This window comes from Clarias gariepinus, chromosome 4, assembly GCF_024256425.1.
Source record: "Clarias gariepinus isolate MV-2021 ecotype Netherlands chromosome 4, CGAR_prim_01v2, whole genome shotgun sequence".
NCBI classification, from domain to species: domain Eukaryota; kingdom Metazoa; phylum Chordata; class Actinopteri; order Siluriformes; family Clariidae; genus Clarias; species Clarias gariepinus.
Window position 1 is genome coordinate 32,687,792 of NC_071103.1, and position 22,374 is coordinate 32,710,165.

At 37.2% G+C, this 22,374-nt stretch overlaps 1 protein-coding gene across 2 annotated transcripts in view; it reads right to left on the bottom strand.

Annotated features, from left to right (window-relative positions):
• itgb1a (integrin, beta 1a) overlaps positions 1-22,374 on the bottom strand; it is a 45,380-nt gene that overhangs the window by 12,452 nt on the left and 10,554 nt on the right. For both annotated transcript variants that reach the window (XM_053494139.1, XM_053494138.1), the window contains exons 2-11: positions 11,800-11,866; positions 10,994-11,079; positions 6,746-6,965; positions 6,435-6,605; positions 4,963-5,201; positions 4,178-4,333; positions 3,764-3,859; positions 2,761-2,850; positions 2,538-2,678; positions 2,009-2,211 (exon numbers count right to left, since the gene is read on the bottom strand). In XM_053494139.1, coding sequence (XP_053350114.1) covers positions 2,009-2,211; positions 2,538-2,678; positions 2,761-2,850; positions 3,764-3,859; positions 4,178-4,333; positions 4,963-5,201; positions 6,435-6,605; positions 6,746-6,965; positions 10,994-11,079; positions 11,800-11,866 — 1,469 coding nt within the window. The remainder of the gene's footprint in view (positions 1-2,008; positions 2,212-2,537; positions 2,679-2,760; positions 2,851-3,763; positions 3,860-4,177; positions 4,334-4,962; positions 5,202-6,434; positions 6,606-6,745; positions 6,966-10,993; positions 11,080-11,799; positions 11,867-22,374) is intronic.

Genomic DNA, 22,374 nt, shown 5'->3' on the forward strand with positions numbered 1-22,374 from the left:
TTTTAATACTGTAGCGTTTTCCTTTTAAAGAGACATTTATTTTGCGAATTCTAGAAGGAGTCTCCAGTGTCAGGTTTTTGTCACAGGTGGAGGTCTAGCTGTTCTTTTAGTTCTTCTGACACAGCGGAGGCTTTAGGGTTGAGGTAAGCTGGGGAGTTAACAGCTGTTCATAACTGTCATATAACGTTAAGTGATAACAGGAACTAAGTCGGTTAGCTGGTGTTCTGTAATAATAATAAAAAAAGCTCATGTTGGCAAATAAAACAGCTCATGGGCAAAACTCAGTATTGGGATTGATTAAAATGTTCTACATATAACACAGAAAATGTGTGTAGCCAAAGAAGCTACTTCTAAAGTTTATGCAACATGAAAGTAACCAAACTTGCTTCCATAAAAATTTCAAGTTGCCAGCTTCAGCTGTTTTAGAGAGATGATTTTATATGTGTCCCCCAAAACGGTCGTTTTTCAGTGTTATACTGTATCGCTTCGAACAAGAATAAATTAAAATCCATATTATTCATGTTTCTTTATTAAGTATTATTACTATAATTAGTTTCTATAAGAATATGACCTGTAAAAACTTAAAAGCTTCATTTACAGCATTCCGTGCGAAATTAAGGATTTTTTCCCCCCTAATACAAATCTGTAATGTCTGTAACTGTGTCAAATTCATGAATAATACACTTTTTAAAGTTTAAGTTTTACCTGAATGACAATTAAGATCATTGAAAGATTTCAATAAAAAAATGTTACGGACACTACACCTAGGTGAGACACTTTTTAGCACAGATACCATGTTTTGACTGTCAGCACATGCTGTTAAGGGAAAATAATCAAATCTGGAGTAGGAATATTAACTCATTTAATAGCACCAAGCCTGCCCGCTACTGATCAGTTCAAGGGTTAATATAACAGTCTAATAATAGAACAGAGAACAGCTTTTGCTGTTTCACACTTTAAAATAAAAGTCTGATTCAAATTAAGAATAAGAAAAGGAACATAAATACTGAACTGCAAGGGAAAGAAGAAGTATCAGACCAATAAACTGACAGTTAATCAGATAAGCAGCCATACCCATTTAACTGTATTACTGTGGAGTCACTGTCTTAACAGTAGCTTACTCAGATAAATGAATGAATTCACTTATGGCAAACTCAGTTATGTAAAGAGCATTTTGAACATTACTTTAAGCGAGTCTCCTTTTAATTGGTTTACATATAACATATTGTTTTGTAGCATGCTCCTGATCAGAAGTAAGATTTCATGTACAAAACCTGAATTAATAAATGCAATAAGTTTAAAGGCACAGGGACAGTACGTGGAACATGATTATGGACAGTTTTCTTCAGGGTGTGTTTTTCCTTTTTACTCTGGATTTAGCACAAAGTCACCTCATCTCATCATAAGGTCAGTTAATCGCTCTGTGTACTGATCTGCTAAACACAGTAGTGAATACAAATACACCCATTAGTCACTATAACAGGAACACCTGTACACTTGCTTATTATGTAGCACAATGCATACAGATACATGCATATACAGGACAAGAGCTTCACATTGAAGATCAGGATGAAGAAAAAATGTGAGCTTTGTGGCTTTAATCGAGTGATTTTTGTCGGTGCCAGATTGTCTGCTTTTAGTATTTAAGAAACTTGAAGCCCATCCTTTAAAAATAGCCAAACCAGCATGTCTGGTATCTGCATGATTTTATGATCACATACTGACTTAATAACTGCAGATATACAGGTGTTCCTAATAAAATGGACTGAGTGTAGCTGAACAGTACACTAGGAACAGATTTTCACATTTCCTGAGTGTTGCAAAATAAAAACAAAAAAAAAGTATTAATTATAATATAATTATTATAAGTATTAAAGTGTTGTGACAGTGAAATGATCGGAAAGCACATTTTTATCAAAAAAAGACGTCCCAAATAATAAAACCAGCCTAGAAGGAAGAACATTTCTCTATCAATATATTCATTATTAGTGTGTCGATGGACTGATACCTGCAGGCGCCACATTCGAAGGTGCCGTTGCCGTTATGGCAGAGGTCACTGTTCGGAATGCCTTTCCTTTGGCAATCGCAGTCACAGATAAAGCTCAGTTTAATCTCCACTTCCTCAGTGAAGCCCAGAGGTCTAATCTTTAGATTCTGAGGACTGCCTTGTTTGGGGCAGCCATTAACTGTGATGTTAATGCTGAAGGAGACCTGTCATTCAAAGAGATGAAAATGCAATGACATTAATTAACTTGAACCTTTTATTTAGGGGCACACCCACTCACACACTACGGGCAATTTTGGAACAATCAGCCTAATCTGCATGTCTTTGGACTGTGGAAGGAAACCTGACCCAGAGGAAACCCACCAAGCACAGGGAGAACATGCAAACTCCATGCACACAGACCCGCTACCCTGTAGGTGCAAGGCAGTGCTAACCATTAGGAAAGCAAACTTGGCTTTCTTCTTTAAAAAAAATGCTTTTAAACAGCAATCTAAGCTACTGGTTGAAGCTTTTCTATTCTTCAGCATCTTACCTCATCTCCAATGGAGATGTTGGAGCATTTACGTCCATCCTCTCCAACGCTCACTACTCCATTCTTACAGCGGGACTGATACGTGATGGTGACTCCTTCAGGCAGCTTGCTGTTCTCTAGAATCACCTCTGAAGACAAAGACTACGGGAGAAAAAAAAACATCCCTGAGTGCTCTACCGGTGAATAAAGAAACAATTCAGACTGAGTAAGCTGATACACTTACATTGTAGGCATCAATAATAAGGTTGATCACGTTGCTGGAGTTTGAAGACAATGTTCCCACTGCGGATTTTGGAATGAGGTTTTTCAATTCCTGTGGAAGACAAAAAAATGTGTTGAGGAGTGAACCACAGGATGGAGACAGATATAAAACACTGCAGACTAAAACAGACTAAAAAAAGAGTTTGTATTATAAATGACGCGTTCTCGTTGCAGGCAGGAATTTGAAATGGTGATTCTGGAGCACAGCAAAAGCCAAACGTTTTGAGGTGGAAACTATTTTCAGAGTTACGGCTATCCAAAATACCAAGAGAGGTGAACTCATGCTGCTTAAGACCTTAGTGAGACTTTAGTTCCTTCTAGAGACATATATCTGATACACAAATTGGACAAGATTTTTTATCTTATCAACGATCAAAATTCGTCCAAATTGAAGCAAATAAACATAATTAAATTAAATTACAGCATTTGTCTAAATGCTGATAACATACTAAACTCCGAGTACTGTAGAAGTGTTGGAATTTGCTTTTCAGCCCCATGTTTTAATTCTAATGTATATAAAAGGTTTAGTATTTTTGATCATTGTATGCTTGATTTTTACTCCTGATGGGACTGACATTGGCTTATGTTGCGGTTAAATAAATCTCTTTTGTTATTGATTCCTACATGTTTACATCACATAACACATTAATACAACTCGTTAATTGAAGTTCTTTAATTTCTCCTATTGTGTCCTTGAAACCTTAATGTAAACCAATGTCCTACATAGTATATTTTAATGAAAATCTTGGTAAATTCCATAAATAAAACACAAGAAAGAAAGTCATGAGAAAAAGAGAATGTAAGCAGAGATCATAAGCGTGAGTTTATAATCTTCAAAAATATGGATTTTTCCCAAGCCTTTGATTTTGACTGAGAAACAGAGTGATAAGAGTAAAATAAACCAACATATGCAACACACACACACACACACACACACACACACACTGTATAGTTAATAAGCCTACTTTATAAACAGGCTGAAATTCCTCTGTGACAGCGAAAATGGTCTGGATGTTGTTTTCACTCAGTTTCTGCACCAGATGTGCTATTGAAGGGTAATCCTGTCAAACAGATAAATAAACCAGTAAATAAAGAAACAAATGCTAAATTATCTAAATGTTAAATTCAATGAAATTGTGTTTATATGGCTCTTTGTATAATAGGCTTTGTCACAAAGCAGCTTTGCAGAATCCAAAAAAATGTTGAAATGAGTTTAGAAAGTTTAAGAAAATATGCACACATAATATATATATTAAATACAATTAAAACTTATTGCTATATGTTATACTGTATATATTATGATGATATATTTTTTCTCTACAGTGTGTATACATTTTTATCACCAAGCATACAAAAAAAGAAAATCCCACAGAACATACATAATGGTGGCTCATGGTGTACATGTCGTTTTCTAGGTGACATTTGCCATCATTAGGGAGCACAATTCCACCCAGTTTTCCATCTCCAGCAAAATGGAAACCTGCATCTGTAGAAAACACCAGCAAACGAGTGACGTTCCTCCAACCAATGTGTTCCTGAGAATGAGAGAAAAAAGTGAAATGTAGTAAAACTGTGCATTACAAATGTAATGCTGTTCTTTCTTGAGAAAAAGCCATATGCCAACATGAAACTAGCCATATACAGTAGCTACCCAAACTAGCCATTTGACTAAGTGAAACTAGCTGCACGTCTAAACCAGAATTTGTACTAAATTTGTATTAAACACACCATATCTTCGAACTGGGACTGCAGAATCATCGAATGAGTGTCAGCTGAACTTTGGAAAACATTTTTGCATGGAACAAGGCTAGTGGAATTTGACAATGATTACTTACTTTGTCCTTGTGCAGGAAAACATATAACGACCCAGATCTATTGTAAAATACTTCTATGAACCTTATTTACAATTTTAGAGAGACTTGAAAATAGTTCAAACTTTTTGTAGTTAAGGTTTCATTATTTTTGGTAGTTGAATAAACAACAAAAATGTGGCACAAATATATAATTCTATTTCTTTTATAGATGTTTCTCACTTGAATCTATTGTAATAGAACAAATGTAAATAAAATTTTACCTCATAGTGTTTACTCTTTAGGGAAAATATATATATACAATTTTTTTTTTTTTAATCAAGACAGGAAAATGTTAAGCTTTACACACTCACCCCGCACACAGCGACTTGCATTATGGCATCGAACCCGCCTTCTGGAGAGTCCAGATTGCCGGAGATTTGCTGTTTACCCACCAGGTCGTTGAACCGACTACCATCGCTGGTGAGTTTCTGTACGTTCTTGTAGCTGAAGGGACTGGTGCAGTTCTGGTCCCCGGTGCAAGGGTTCAGAAGCTTGGCAGGGGTGGTGCTGATGTAGGGCATCACCGTCTTCTCTACAAATGAGCCAAAACCTGAAAGCAGATGCAAAAATACCAGATGAAACATTTAGCACTAGGAGACATGTACACTGTCAAGCAAACGTTTTTAAAATAATGCACATTTTTACAACAAAAAAAAACAACATCATTATTTAATCAGAAGAATATATTTTTTATTTAATGGTAAATTGGGGGTCATCTGTAACAAAACAGACAAAAAACACTTTATGTTCAAATAATTAGTTTGCCAGTACAGGCAATAAAATATCTGAAAAAATATATATTTTTTCTGCACTCATCAAAAGCTATACTCCTGATAGGTATCCTTTTTCCTTTGCACTGACGTCGCTTACTTTAACTTTAACGTGGGATTCGTTTTAAACTACAACATGGAATGTTACATGCCAAGCATGTAGTGGGATTAATACAGCGTGATTGTATAACCAGTGCGGTTATAAGAAACGGAAGCGCATCCATTTCATATCAATCAGCTAATCATATTAGTGGCCTGGACCTGACTGTCGGACAATAAATAGCACACTATAGTAGGTAAAGTCTTAACTTAGGCTGTTAAGTTTTGGACATTCATTTCGATTTAATAATAAACTGACTCATTTAATGACTCATTTAATAAATCAAATAATTTTATTACATTAAATTTTATTAATCCTAACACCTTTAATAACAAACAGTTTAAAGTGAAACACCCAGCATAAACACGCTTGCTCACAAACCGCACTCACAACGTTCATTAGCTAAAGTGCTTCTGCGTTTACTCACATGCATGCTGTCAGTAAATTATCTGCTAAACTGGTCACCAAAACAAATGGTCACTATAATTACTGCTTTCTTAAGTAACACAAGCCTACATCAGTTCTGTTATATACTTGCTGCATCACAGATCCAATGTTTTTAGATGCCTTTTTTATTACTAAATCATTCCTTTTTTAATTTCTAAGGTTGTTTTTTTTTTTTTTGCAGTAATTTATAAGACAAACAGAAGCAAATGTGTTAAAGGTCGCTAGAGCCGCCTCTTTGCTTTCAGTTCTGGTGCTGCTCCAGCTTTGCTCTGAACTCTCCCCTGGTTACATTTCACATTATTTCCTTTATGTTCCTGTTAGTCTGTTTTGTTTTGTTTTGCCATGTTGTCAAAGTGTTGCATGTGTCATACTAAAATGTTTTTCCTCCTATTTATTTTTTCTTAATCACCTAGGTTTCAATTGTCTCATCAAAAACAAGAAGAAAAAAAAAACCTCAAAAACATACCAATTCTGAAGTCTGATGTGATCTTGGACATCTCTGACATCAGACTAGTTCCCAGGTTTTTGACATTTTCCAGATCATCCTTCATGGAGTAAGACAGGTCCATAAGATAGTACAGGTCAATGGGGTAGTCCTCTGCCCTTTTAAACTTTAGATTAATTGTTTGTGGTTCTCCTACACAAAGAGAAACATATTCGTATTCACCCACACCACAAACGCTCATCATTACTGTACTGAATTATTTGTATGTATGAGCTACAGAATTATAAATTTACATCATCAAATTGGATTAGAGTTAAAACACACACACACACCGGATCTCAGGCTGAGGGCAAGTTTTTGAGGCTGTATCTGGGTGATCTCCTCAGGTTTGAGTTTCTTGCCTCCTATCTTACGGTTGGTCACAGGTTTGTCCTTGAGAATTTTCAGGCTCCCTTGAGGGTTTTCAATCATGGACACTGAACATCCTCTCTTCTTCAAGGACTCGAGCTCATCACAGCGTGCCGACGTGGGCTCGCCCTGCTTCAGAAAGTCCTGAAAGGCAAGAATCAAGTAAGCAAGCGTTAAACACATACAATCTACGAAAGGAATGAATCAAAGAATTATTTAGTCAATTAATCAATAAAAAAATCAATTGGTAATAATTGCTACATTTTATGCCTCAGAGACCGCCTCGAAATTGTGCATGTTGTTAAAAATCAACATCATCAAACACCTATAATAAAAAAAAATCCACGCAACCTTTAAATAAGCGAGTCATATCATATTTTTATCATAAAATACACACAAGAACATTAAAAATAAATGCTTTAGATAAAACTCAATTCTCAAGCTTGTCAATTCAACCTCCTTATGCTTCCGCCACATTACAGCTTAAGGTTGTACACAGGGCTCATTTCTCCAGAGTAAAGCTCTCTCATTTAGATCCAGATGTCGATCCTTGCTGTAATTACTGTAAGAGTGGAGAGATGTCTCTTATACATACGTATTAAACATGCCCTAATTTGGAAGAAATAGGGTGAAGAAGAGGGGTGTTTTTCAAATCCTGTGTTACATACTGAATTGCAATCTTAAACCAGACCCCTTGATTGGTCTTTTTGACATCACTGGTGAAGAAGATAATCATCTAACTCCTGCCAAACATTGATTGTTGTCCTTTGCATTCCTCCTGGCCAGGCGTTCTGTTTTATTTATGTGGAAGGAAGTCACCTCGCTTCCCCCACGCCCAGTGGCTCAGGGATCTTGTGACCCCCTTCTTTTTTGATTGTTCGGTTTTTCACTTGTGTAAGTTTCATTTTTTGGCACAAAACCCAGACTTCCATTTCTATATTTTTCCTTTTTTTCTTTTCCTTCTTTAAATATGCCTGGTATCTACACAAAAGCCTTTTTTAGACATGTGAGGCTGAGAGATGAGTGGGATGGGGGGGGGGGGGGGTACAGTGGTTTATAAGGGGTTAATAAACACAGATTGTACAAGTGTGCCTTGAAATGCACTCTACATGTTTACTTCTTTATGTCTCTGTTTAAAATCAATTAAAATATTGTTGAAAGAAAAATATTTATAATAGTTTATGCATTATAATGCATGAAATAAAAGTTGATCTTTGTCCATGTCCGGGTAACAAAGCAAAATACAGATCTTTATTCGTAAGAAGCACAAATGCTCATGACAAAACATGAAAATGGAAAAACAGGAACTGCGGTACTAAGCAAGGAAAACAAACACTAAGAGCAATTCCATGAAACATCAGATAACAGGCACAACAACATTTAATACAACGTAATACAGAAATACAGAACTCATATATAAAAAAAAAATTGAGATGAGACGGACCAGAGACATGTGACTAGTAGAGCAGATGAGAAGCGCCAATATGGTGCCACTACAACAGGCAAATTTACTTTTTATTTTTTTTTATTTTATTATTTTACATTTCATGCTTTATCTTATTTATTTTAAAAAGATTAAAAAAGCAATAATATGCAACTAAGCAAGACAAATATACCGTATGTTATAAATAATAATAATAAATAAAAAAAACTAGGTCTACTTGTGCGACAAAATCCCTAACATGAACACTGACAATTTAATTACTGGCAGAAAAGTTAAAAGTAAAAAGATTATACACAAGTGATAAAATTGATACTAACTCTTTGGTTTATGCAAAAAAAATTCCATATAAATAATAATTCTTTTTCGTTTCTCTTAAAAGATTTTATCAAACTTAGCATATAATTTGCACTAGTGGCGGCTGCCTTAAGACTACAAGGGAAGCTCCGCTTTCTCTACTATGTCAGAAAATAAATGCTCATATATGCACTGTCGTATTTATATTGCTTTTAATAAAAGTGCGCTAGAACGCGTTCAACTTCATGACTAGCTCATTCAGAATCAGGTATTTATTGTAGATTGTTTGACGCGATGATTACAGTTCCGTGCAGCACAGCGTGTTAAACCCTCCTGAAGCCCAGCTTCACTGGAGCTCTATGGGCAGCACAGAGGAGCTTTTTTCACTGCAGAAAAGCTGGACGGTAATTGGATAAATGCACCAAAGCTCAGCTTCTCTGGGAGTGAATGGAGCAGTGGGCGGGCCAGGACGCTGGGCTGCTGCATGATGATTGGAGGAGCTGTTTAAAGGGCGGAACCCCTTTTTTGATTGACAGCAGGTCTTAAGTATACATCAGCGCTACAGAGATTTGAGTTTAGTCCCACGGGATTTGCAGATGAAGTGGTATGAAGAACTGCTGCACTCTGTATTGTTTTCTGGTGATATAAACCATTTTTGTTTGTACAAATTATTCTATAAATAAAAAAAACATATTATGGCGTTCTGTATTTGCTCCTTGTTTCAGCATTGTAAAGTTAGTTTGTTCATATAATTAAAGTAGCTCATGGAAGGGGGAACTATAATGTCAGACGCAGACGGTGCTAATATTGTTGACCTGCTTTTGGCAAAACCATTTAGTAGTCTTCCTTACGAGGGGAGTCTCAGAATTAAACGGCAGGGCAGACCACTGCTCAAGATTGATCTGGTGCAAAAATCTGAAAAAAATAACAGGTCTTTTCAGCTCTCCTGGTATGACAAGGTGAACTGGCTGACTGGAAGTGCTGTGACAAAGAATATGTACTGTTGGCCATGCCTCATGACCAAACCTTCTTAGGGAATGGACGTGTTTGGTCAGACGTGGGTTTTGTGGATCTGGGTAACTTTGACAGGGCAGACAAAAGGCATGAAAAGTGCAAAGAGCATAATGAATTTTATGATGAAGGCCTAATATGAGCTTCCCCTGTTTTAAAAGCTGGCAGCCGTTACTGATTTGCACCTACAACACAGGACGATGTGCTGCCTAGAGATGTGTGAATCGTTTATATGTAGGATTATAAAGGAACTGCAACACAAAAAAAAAAAATTTGGAGTCAGTGTGGCAATACATGAATATCAATGTCAATTCACTCACTCACTCACTCAAATCGTCTATACCGCTTTATCCTGTATAGAGGGTGGCGGAAGCCTGGAGCCTATCCCAGAAGACCTAAGGCTTGAGGCAGGGTACACCCTGGACGGGGTGCCAATCTATCACAGGGCACACACACACACACACACACACACACTATGGGCAATTTGGGAATGCCAATTAGCTTAATCTGCATGTCTTTGGACTGTGGGAGGAAACCAGAGTACCCGGAGAAAACCCACCAAGCACGGGGAGAACATGCAAACTCCATGCACACAGACCCGCAGTGAGAATCGAACCCAGAACCTGGAGGTAGAAGGCGACAGTGCTAACCACTATGTCAATTAAATTCACTTCTGTTTGATTTGTATTGTAATTTTAATAATGGAATCTAACAAAGCAGCATGACAGATATCCAGATATAAATGGATAATGCATAAATGAATGTGTTAAACTCAGCGGTACCTCGGCATACGAATTTAATCTGTTCCAGAGGCGAGTTCTTAAGGCGAAATTTCGGATTGGGAAATGCTCCCGGACATGCGAGCAACTTATCCGGCATCCGAAATTTTCTTTACTTTGCAGTAACAACGAACAAGCTGTATATCGAATTAGCTTCTTTGCTCTGGTACGCGTATAACGGCCGTGCTGTGCATCTCAGAATCTGTGTCTGGCACTGCAGCATCTTGGCCTTGCAGCTTAGAGCACATTTTTTCCATTAGTAGCAGACGTGGAGAGCACAAGTAGCTGTGCTTGGCGTTCTCTATTCTGCCCTTTAACCACATTAAAGCCCAGTGGTACTGAACATTCAGTTCAGCCACTAAACACCTGAAGAACGAAGCAGGCTTGTGATGAAGAGCCGATCCAGACACTGAGATCATCTGTTTGGAAAATCTACATTTTTTTTCCATTCACAATATGTTCACAGATTTATTCGCGGACTGAAGTATGACGTAAAAATGATTTGTGTTTGTCTATGTGTCATGGATAACTCATGAACATGCTTTGTGCATTATCAAGCAGGAATTTCTGTTTCCCCTAACGGTTTTCTAACATCTGTGACAAACGTATGAGTCAGATAAGCCGAGTGTATGAGCACTACTTACTGTATCTGTGCACCACCCACACTTGGCCCCTACTTGGATGCATTCACCGCAGGATTCGGCATTAGCCTTGATGCACTCGTTCCCTTCTACAGAAAACAAAAGCAGAGTTTCAAAAAGTGTCATCATGCAGGAAAAACAAAAAGGCTCTGCCACTGAGCACTGCCTCTCTAGTGTCCCTTCAGTCAGGACTCAGTGGTCCTCAGTAATTCTAACTAGAGAGACTGGCATGTTTTCCATTACATTATTAAACTCTGGGTTTCATCTAATGATATTTAAAGACATGCACTCTTAAACTCAGCGTTTACAGAGAGAGAGAGAGAGAGAGAGAGAGAGAGAGAGAGAGATAAATGGGTTGTGAGTTAGCATTATAAACTCATCGATTTGGAGTTAAACTAGACAAGATTGTGCAAATCAAACTGGGACTTTACTTGTGCAGAATAACAGAACACATTTATCAGAGTAAAAACTCTATTTATTTCTCTATATAATCTCTTGCTACACTAATGCACTTTTCTCAGTGTCACTAGTACTAGGACACCATCAAGAAGCCATGATTAGACCGCCTGCTTGAAGCATAAAATGTTGGCCTTCCAGGAGCTCTTTTAATAGGCCGAACATGTCGAAAGGCATGGAGCAAGGTCAGGTCCCAGGTGGGCTTCGATCCACCTCAACCAGAATAGTCATTCACAGACATACGGCCAAAACATTCGCGGCATTTATTATGTGAATTACTTACATATAATTAGCTACATTTAGTGTATAGAATTGAATAATCTCCAACTGAGGTTAACAAGTGAAAGAGTTACCTGGCTGAGCGCTGCTGTAGCATATGACTCCCAACAATGCTGACAAAAAAAGTAGTTTAAGGTCCATCTGAAACAAACAGAGGAGAAAAAAACATAATTATACAGCAGCCATGCAAATCATACAAGTTATCTTGGTGTGCAAGGTGTGGATGCATGAATGCATGGGCAGAGGCTTAAAACAAAAGCTTTGTGATCCCAAGGTGTGAACGTGGGATCTCAGGACTTCACACACACAGAAAGAGATGCACTTAATTACACAAACACAGACCAACACCATCAGTGCACATCCTTGACTGATCCATTAATGCTCAGTGTGTGTATTGATCGAGGGAAAATGCTGGTGAACATTTTGAATATATTAGTATTTCTCGTATTCCCTGTGTGATTCAGCAAGAATGTTTTCTGAACATTCCGATCATATTATGGAAATAATACAAGATCAACATAGAGAGTGAACTGTTTAATTACACAAAAATGTTAAATTATATAGCCGAAAAAATATCTTCATTTGGAGGATAAAGTGACGAATTAAAAAATGATTTAAGATGCAAACAGACCAGGTTTAACAAATAACTATTGAATTTGCTTCAAATATTCAATTAACTCATTCATTAATTCAAGGAACTGAAACATGAAAAGTGAAGTGCTATTATCTAGTTTGCTTATCCCAATCTTACTAAGGTCTTCAGTTATGCTATTAGTTTGTATTGTTATTTTTCAACCCTCTAATGTGTAAAATCCGAACTCTGTTTTGATCAATTCATGCATGAAAATGATTTCTCATGCTCCCAGAACCAATATTTCACAATTTAAGCCTGATGAAAATTGGTCTTTAATTGTTGTCCTGGAATATGCCTGTGCCGTAAAGAAAGATAAAATCCGTTGATGTAATAGCCTTGTCATTCGGTAAATTCAGGTCGTCAGCTGATTTAATTTTATTGCCACTACAAGCTGACTAGTCAATACTATTTTTTCAAGTTTTACTAATGTGTTGGTCAATTCCAGTCATTTCAGTAATATCATTAGTTGTCTTAAATTCCAATACGTTAATCCTTCTGACACACAGTTCCATCTTTTCCACATGGTTATGGTTGCTTAAGAAACGAGAAGGTACTCACTGCATTACTTACACATATTAATCAAAGCAGTAATTGTGCAATTAAGGATTTTAAATCCTTATTTAACTTTGTTTATAAAAAATACCAGAATATTGTGTATGCCATGTTGATTATTTTGTATTGTTCTTCCTGCTGGGTAGTTAAGTGTTTGAGCACTTCACGTCTGGTTCTTTTAGATGGCTGTATAAAATAATCCATTATAAATACCTCAAGTTTAAAAGGTAAAATCAGTGTTAGTTCAGTTTTGGCTGATGCCAAAGATTCTGGATTGGCATCAGAAAATAAAACTTATTCTTATTCTACCACTACGGTTATGAAGTAAGTTTGAGAAAGACCACACCTATAAATTCTAATTGGTCTATTTCTGTACTAGTGAAGAATTCCTTCCGAAGACTTGACCCAGAACTTCACCCAAGTTACCCATTATTACTGTGTTGGTCAGAGTACACATTTGATATTAGAAAGAATATCCGACCTTTTAACAAAACTAAAAAACTAAGTTGTAGCATGCATTGCTCAGTCTGTTCACAGAAAACCTCGTAGTCTGCATGAGGACAGATCATAAATAGCTTCAGCACATACCATATGACACTCTGCTTCAAGGTCAGAGGTCACTTATAAAGTGTAAAGAATACAAGTCACACTAATATACTATCACTTAGAAGAACTGCTTTCCTGTACCGAGGTTCAAAAGTGCTGATTTCACTGCTTCCTTTATTACATGGCAATCCAGACAAAAACTTCATGCCAGTAGCTCTGAAATAGTTCTATTTTAGCGACCACACGTCACTATGGGATAAAACATGCGGTGCTGGAATAACTTACGTTATTTGGCTGGATTCTCCAGTTTTTTTCCTGCTGCCACAGACACGACAGAGGATACACAGGCATGAAGCTTACTATAGAGTGGTATAACACAGTGAGATCTACACAGGGGGTAAATAGTTGTTGAAAAATTATCTGTGGAGCAAATGGGCCATAACTCGTAAGAAAGTAAATTGTAAAGCAGCGGTTCTGCTTAATTGGTGTAACAAAAGTTTAGCTTTGCCTAATTGATTTTCAAGCTAATGAAAAAAAATTGCAACATTAAAATGCATCTAAAATAATACCATTATCTGCCCTTCCTCTGTTATGACTCAAAAGTTTTAGTATAACATCTGGCACAATCCAAAACTATTAAAGTGGACGGCTCGAAATTAGAGAAAGTAAAACAGAAACATTTTAATACATAACCAAAAGTATTGTGCGTCAGAGAAACCTAAGACAGGATTTGGGTCAAACTTTTACACAGACACACACACACACACACTTTGTCTGATCTTTCACAGACTCGACACACCATAAACTATGCTGCTTCCTGTCAAGCAGTTGTTTAGAGCCACTAATCTTGGTGAAATGATGTAATTCTTCTGCAGTTGAAATCATGAAGAAGATTAACGACAAAATCTGAAAGTCATAATATAAATATTATATAAAAATATTAAGTATAATAAGGTTTTGGAAATTAGTAACATTATGTAAGCTGTATAACTGACATAAAAAAGTTTTATTACAGCACATCAATACCAATGCTTCCATTTTTTAAGTTTATAAAAAGACAAATCATACATTTTATCTATTCATGAGTTCAGAATGTAATAAGTACAACCATACAAAAGAGGATTAGTGTCACCATAAAGACGTTGTTTCAGTCCTGATCCTCCACTCCCTATTATTCTGACTTTAATCTCAGTTAAAACCTCGGAGTCGGAGTTCTGAGGAAACTCAACTGAGGAAGGTGGCCCTGATCATTTTCCTTTTAAAGGAATAAAATGTCCTTTAGTCCTGAGTCAGAAATTTACCCGCCTTACATTTGATTGTTGCAAAGTTTGGTTCATTTTTGATTTGGTACTGAGATCAATGTGAGTCGATCTCAGCCATAGACGTACATTAAAATTAAGCCAATTTGTAATTTCTTGAAACCCAACAAATAATAGAAAACTTTATATTAGCTAATCATATGCACCAACTGATATGTTACTTAGAGCCTAGTTAAAACACATAGACATGTACTAGGTCACTCTTTATTCGAAACCTTATGTTGCTTGTGTACTTTTTTATAATGCAACACATGAAATAGGGATAATACTAACACTATATAGCATTTGTTGTTGAATCCCTTTGCTGTTTCTCACACACAAGGTACACTTGTGGACCCAGCAAACACAGAAACGCTTGACACTTTGGTTATAAAAAGCAAGGAAAGATGGGGTCAGAGCAGAGCAACAGGAACAGAAACCAACAAGGCCAGACAAAGCTGATGCAGCTTCTCATTTCTTGCTGGTGGTTTCGCGATTACTTCACAATCTACAAGTGAGGCTGCTACTAACTTTGACCAGTATACAAAAACACCCACACCCACATCCAACCCTCATAACATTCACTCAAACCGCAACTCATCACTCACTGACTCAACCCCTGGGTCGCTATCTGATGTGTGAGAAATACTGCTGTGAATCTGCTAAAGGTTCTGCATTGAGTTTCATTTTAGCGTGCGAAATCATACTGGTCTTGCCACGACCCCAAAATATTTAACTGTACACATGAGCATGTCGCAGTGTCATAAATAATTTAGGTTCCTCTGGATCAGGGGCATCTGTTTATCATTATGTCCCCCCGCCCCCCTCCCAACACAAACGGCCATTTCTAAGATAACTCTGACATTTCGACTGGCTGAGAGCTTTATACACAACTGGCTCTGCTTCCAGGTACAGGATTATTGATTTCTGCTGCATATGGGACACAGGGGTGACTCAGGCTGATCCATTTCCTCTTGTAGGCTTTCTTCGGAGTTAAATATACACATTACACTGATGACTCGGGAATGATCAGAAGGTTGAGTCATTTTTTAACCACGTTAAAATACTCAAGTGTTTTAACACACAACTGACAGCAACGCTTTTAGCATTAATAAATGAAGTAAGAAAGTTAAAAAAATATAATAATGTAAGGCCAAAAGGAAAAGGGTTATCTCAGAAGGGTCAAATTATTGGGCTGCATCATGAAAAGAAAATAACTAAGGAGATTTGAAATTACTGGAACTGGATTAAGAACCCTTCAATACATTATCAAAACCTGGAAGGACAGCGATAACCTATCAACTTTGTGGAAGAAATGTGGTCTGAAAAAAAAAGGAGATTACTTAAACACTTGGTAAATTTGCATGGTAAATTAATAAACAGTAAAAACCATAGCTATGCTTGAGAGTTAGTTATGTGAAGAATTTCCTTACATGCACAATGTGATGAGAACTCACATGATTGGGACTGAACAACTGGGATTGAATGGCATTAGTGCATTAGTGTAGGACGGGTTCTACAGATACATAAAGGTAGTTTTTACTCTTATAGCTGTGTTCTGCTATTCTGTACAATCAAAGGTCCTGATTTGACTTGTACTGTCTCATCTAGTTTCGTTTAACTACGTGATTAAACTGGAGTTTATATGATAACTTTTTTTATGATAACTCACAAGCCATCTTGTTTGGAGTAATAGAAAAAGGTCTTGTAGTCTGATGAGTTCAGACTGACCCTCTTCCAAGGAAGCACACAAAGTGATGCATCCATCATGTATAGCCACTGTACAAGCCTTTTTAGGCAGTGTTATGATCTGGTGTTGCTTCAGTTGGTCAGGTCGAGGCTGACATCAATGGAGATTTTTTCCGTTGATGAGACGGGCATATTCCTCAAATATGTCTCAGAATGTAAAAGAGTCGCTTTGCGAGCATGAGGAATCATTTTCATTTAATGATGAGCTGGTCACCCCACTGTGCTGTACTGTAACACTTGCTGCACACTGTGTGCTGTAATTAAAGCTAAAGGTGATTGAATGAAATCTTGTGACTTTTCTTGTCCAGGCAGTTTATGTACACAACGGTGGCTAAAAATAATTAGTTAAAAATAATGTATTGTTTTATGCAATGATGTTCCTATATAACAATTAATATTCAGTATGAAGTTATTTATTTTTCAGAATAACGGTTTCTTGACTGCTACTGCCATATTGTCCAACAGTTTTCTATTAGGTTTAGGTTTGGAGATGACCCGCGCCAAGCCTTTAGAAGCTGATTACCATTGGGACGCAGACAGCAACATTCTCCTAAATTTCTCTTAAACTTACTTTTAAGGGGAAAAAAGCCGTCTCCAGATGCTCCCAACGTTCTTAATCATACCAATCTGCTCTAAAGCAGGTGCGCGGAATGATGAAGCTTACATTAGAGGCACACAGGTTCAGCATTGGTAAGGCCCCTAAATACCATGTGCAGGGCGCAGGTTGTGTCGTGTGCAAATCAGGCACAAGTATTGGAGAGATGCCATCGGAGAAAGTAGCAAAAAGAAGAAGAATCTAAATATTTTGCAATCAATTTAAACAAAGAAAACATGTGATCCTCCAGAGCGTGAGCTCTGACGTTACAAGTAAATCAAAACCACAGCAATGGCAAAAGATCGGTGATTCTACGAATGCAATGTCAGCCAAGGGACGCATAGTTAAAAGAATAAAACATGGAAAAAAAATGAAAAAAAGATGCAAACACTCTTTAAACACTCACTGCACAATAAAAGGACTTATCTACATTATACTGACAAGAAAATAGAGTGTAAATTCGTGCTACCTCAACAAAAAAATCAAAGGCATGTTAACAGGCTTAAAGCTAAAACAAAACAAAGCATGGCTGCCAGGTCTGACTGAAGAGCAGAAGCTCACAGTCTTTAAGGAGTATGTGGGGTCAGGATGGAAACACTCCTCCCTGACTGAACATAACACATGTGGTTCACATTAACACCCAATGGGAAAAGGCGAGGCAACTCTGGAGGAATTTCACTCCGTTACTCACCTCAATCATGCACAAGCGGTTCACTGTTTTCAACATGGCTGCTACAGAGGGGGCCTTCATTTATAAGCTCGCTGGGAAAACAAGTGTTTTACTGTTGACAAAATCAGCTGAAAGTCGGGGAAAGAATGGTATTGCGAGCTACTTGTGGAAAAATGTATATGTATTTCAGAATGTTGCTTTGTGCCACATTTCTCTGTTCAATCTAAAACTAACAGATTCATTCCTAAAGCAGAGTTTTGCGCAAAAGAGCACTGACACCACTGGCATACTAATGAACTATAAAGTAGGCCACAATGTGGTTTGGGCCACAATGTGGTTTGGGGTGTGTGCTATATTGTTCACTCTGACGATAACTGCTGTTAGTGACGTCCCCTCAGGTTTAGAGACACATTACAAGAAAAAAGTTTCATTGTTTGTTAATAAATCTTCTGTCTTATCTAACATAACCCAATCTGAAATGTATAAAGTACAGATTAACACAAAACCCCCATGGCATAAAATAAAAACAGTTCTATAGACAAAATACACACACTTAAGTAAAACAAAAGACATCATTTGAATGACCAGTATACACCAGTTTGTATCCCTGAGGAACAGAAAAACAAATTAAAATCACCCATTAGCTAGGACATATACACTAATCAACCATGACATTATGACCACCTGCCTACCATTGAGTAGGTCCAACCCTTTGCTACCTACCATTAATGACCTGTGTCATTAATGAGTGTGTTCTGACACTACAGACTACACGGACCAGCCTTCACTCCCCATGTCCATCAGTAAGCCTTAGCTGCCGGTGAACCTTTTGCCAGTTCTCCGGTTTTCCTTCCTTGGATTACTTTTGGTATGTCGTGACCACTGCAGACCAGAAACATCCCACAAGAGCTGCAGTTTTGGAGCTGCTCTGACCCAGTTGTCTAGCCATTACGATTTGGCCCTTTTCACAGTACATAGCTACATTTTCAATATCTCGTTACAATGGCAGCTGGAAATTGGTGGGACATATTAGGCAGTAAGTGAACATTTATTTCCTGTAGCTGATGTATTGGAAACAGAAAAAAAAAATTGGCAAACATAAGGATTTAAGTGACTTTGATAAGGGCCAAATTGTGATGGCTAGAGGACTGGGTCAGAGCAAGTCCAAAACTGCGGCTCTTGTGGGATGTTCCCAGTCTGCTGTGAACAGGACATACCAAAAGTGATCCAGGAAAGAAAAACTAGCCAATGCTCACTGATGCACATGGGGATTGACGGCTGGCCCGCGTAGTCTGATTCAATAGAAGAGCTACTGCAGTGTAAATTGAGGTAAGGGTTTATGCTGGTTTCGATAAAAAGGTGTGAGAACACACAGGTCATTATTGTGACAAAGGGGGACCTACTCATTAGTAGCCGAGTGGTCATTTAATGTGCTTTTGTGTACTTCAGGCATATAAACTGGCGTGTACTGGGTGAGGGTTATTCAAACAATGTCTTTTGTTTTTTCTCTATAGACCCAGGTCATGGGTTTAAGGCTTACTAATACACGTGGGTCAAATTGATAAAAAAGTTAATTCTGGTTTGTTTGACAGAAAGGTGTCAAAACACACAGTGCATTACTCTTATGGTGGCAATAGAGGGGAAATACTGTATCTACTCAGTATTCACCAGAAAAAAATACACACGCTCAACAAACTCATTACTACTATTACTAAACTATTAACCAAGTTTTAAGTGCATAAAATAGAGAAAAATGGACCTAGAACACATTTAATCCACATGCTAGCATGCAGACTGAAGCATATACATATATATGTATATATAAATACAACCCTGACAAACATGCTCACATTACAAGTGAAGAGAAATGCCATTCAATTTGTTGTTGCCCAATTTGACAAAGTGTGAAATAAAAAAACACACATATCTCATTAAACCACTATCATCATGAGTTCTTTAGTATCTCATGAAATACGTTTTGGATAGCCATAAACTGTGTGTGCTTGGGTGTATATGTGTGTAAGTGTCACGTTAAGCCATCGCTCAGAGCCCATTATACACCAAGGGCAGACGGGTGTCGGTCAGTAAGACCAGTTTAGCTCAGGTCTCTGAGGCACTACTGTAGAAGGTCTGAGCTTTCTGCCATTAAGCTGATGCTATTCTCATCCGCTTAGCAAAAAACTCCGGCCATGACAGGTGCTGAAATTTAACATTCATACTATAATAACTAGAGATGAAAAGAGAGAAAAAAATAATTTAATGATGTAACAACATTCTTTCGTGTGGCAATTCATGTATTGACACACTCAAAAATCAATATTTTATATATGGTATATAGTAAAATATTGTAGTTCCCATATAATCCTACAAAATGGTACTATAAACTATGCATACACTGGCAGGCAGCACGGTGTCCTGTGTGGTAGGAGTAAATTATTTGCTAAGTTTGTTTGGAATTGTAACAAAATGTAAAAAACAATTACACATGACACTTAAAATCATGGCAGAATCACAATACAATTTGAATCAACACCTAGGTATCATAATAATCAGATCATATCGGATGGGCCCTGGTAATTCCCATCCCTAATAATAACTAATGTGTAATCTTTTATCCTAGTTCAAAATCTGTATTACACTGTATTACCGTAAATAAAAATATATCTTTCAGTATGTACAGCAAGATCAGTCCAAAATTAACTGAAGAAAACAAGGAAGTGAGAATTTCAAAGTAGCGAAGTGGTAGAGGTCATTTAAACTATTTGCAAATTACTGTATCATGCATACTGAATACTGCAATAAATTGCATAATTAAATATCTGTTGGAAACATGAACAGGTACTACAACTAAACTTTTAGAAAACCAACATATAATTTATTGCAAGACAATGTTGTGAAAATATTCTAAAATTAGTCCATTTAAATTTGCCCTTTTTGCACACTGATAAGCTAAATAAACAACCTTCAGCCTCTTTATTGACCGTTTTAACCCTGACACTCAGGACATGTTGGTTGACTCCATAGCGGAATGTGACCAAGTAAACATCAGTTAATTAGAACCAACCCTAACAAAAACTCACCAACTCCAGGCTCTGAATTAAGTAGTTTAATGTCAGCTCTGCTTGTAAAACACCAGGAAGGCATCAAGTTCAGAAAAAAATATGGCTGAGCAGCTGGAGAGAGGAAGGAAGGCAGTGAAAATTCTCCCATGAGAACATTGCTCTTCTATCCAGCTGTTGAACAACATGGTATAAGATGCATATGGAGTCTCTCTGAGGCTGACTTTCTTTAGGAAAATGTCCATTCAAAGTATTGGGAAATACAAAACCGCTAACCCACTAATGTTTCATGTTTATGAACGTAAGTAGATTTGCATCTTTATGTTTTATTATAGTACTAAAGAACTTGACTCTAAATGAGTGATGTAAGACTATAAGTTGCTGAAAACCGAGATTTGTCTTATATATTTAGGTGATATTCAACAGTGTTAGCATGACCTAAACAGTTAACATACTAACAGTAAACATGGTGGTGGTAGTGTGTTGCTGTGTGGATGTTTGGCTGCTTCAGGACTAAGATATTAATCCTATTTTTCATATTCTACAGTATTTAGAGTTTAACTTTAAATGTGAACTTTAACCTTTTTGGTAACTTTTTTTTTTTACAGCAGAATTTTCTGCCAGACAGGAAGACATGCATGTGGGCTTTAACCTGAAATAACAATAATATCACTGACTACATCGAAGCTGATCTTATTTTTAACTTTAACCTTTTAACTCTTTCTACAAACTCTTTACTTATGCTAGTTACAAATATAGTAAACTTGGTCAATGCCACCAGCCGATATATATCTACTTTTTGTGTTCTTTAGTCTAAGAATTTTTACCTTAAAAAAAACCTCTCAAAACAGGTTAATGTGTATTCTCTAGGTTGAACTGAGTTTTTGTGACCACTAACAATCATTCTTCAAAATTCCGAGCAAAGAGCTGAATTTGTATAAAAAAGGAAAAGCACGGCTTTCCTCAAGAATATACTTTATTAAAGTGAGGTGTGAGCTGTGAGATTTCCCCTTACTCAGCAGCGCAGCACACATCCAAATCTACAGTAATGAACTTGGACAGAGTCGTGGAATAAGCAGGGACGAGGACCAGATGTTAAGTCTGAGGAGCAGAACTGCAAAGTCTGGAGAAAAGGAAAGAGTGAAAAAAAGGAGGAAGAACAGGAAAGGGCGGGCTTTTTCGCTAAAGGACACTGAAATCAAATCCTTCTATTCTGGAGAATGAAAAACCCGCTGGTTTATCAGCGACCTCCCTGACACGGGGTCTGAGAAAGAAGAACGAGAACAGCCGCAAAAACACCCTGTTTTTCCTTTTGCCTGAACACAGAGCCAAGACAAGCTTGGAACAATGTTCATGTGTAATAAAAAAAATAAAAAATACAGTACATTTAAAAAAAACGCCAGACTCAAAATACAGGCCTTCCTCTCTCTATATTCATTCTACATTCTTCATTTTCATCCACAAAAAGGTCGTACATTAAAGGTTTTGTTTGCTTAAATATAAATACAATCCACATGTCACATCCTTATTTCTGTAGACCAGTAAT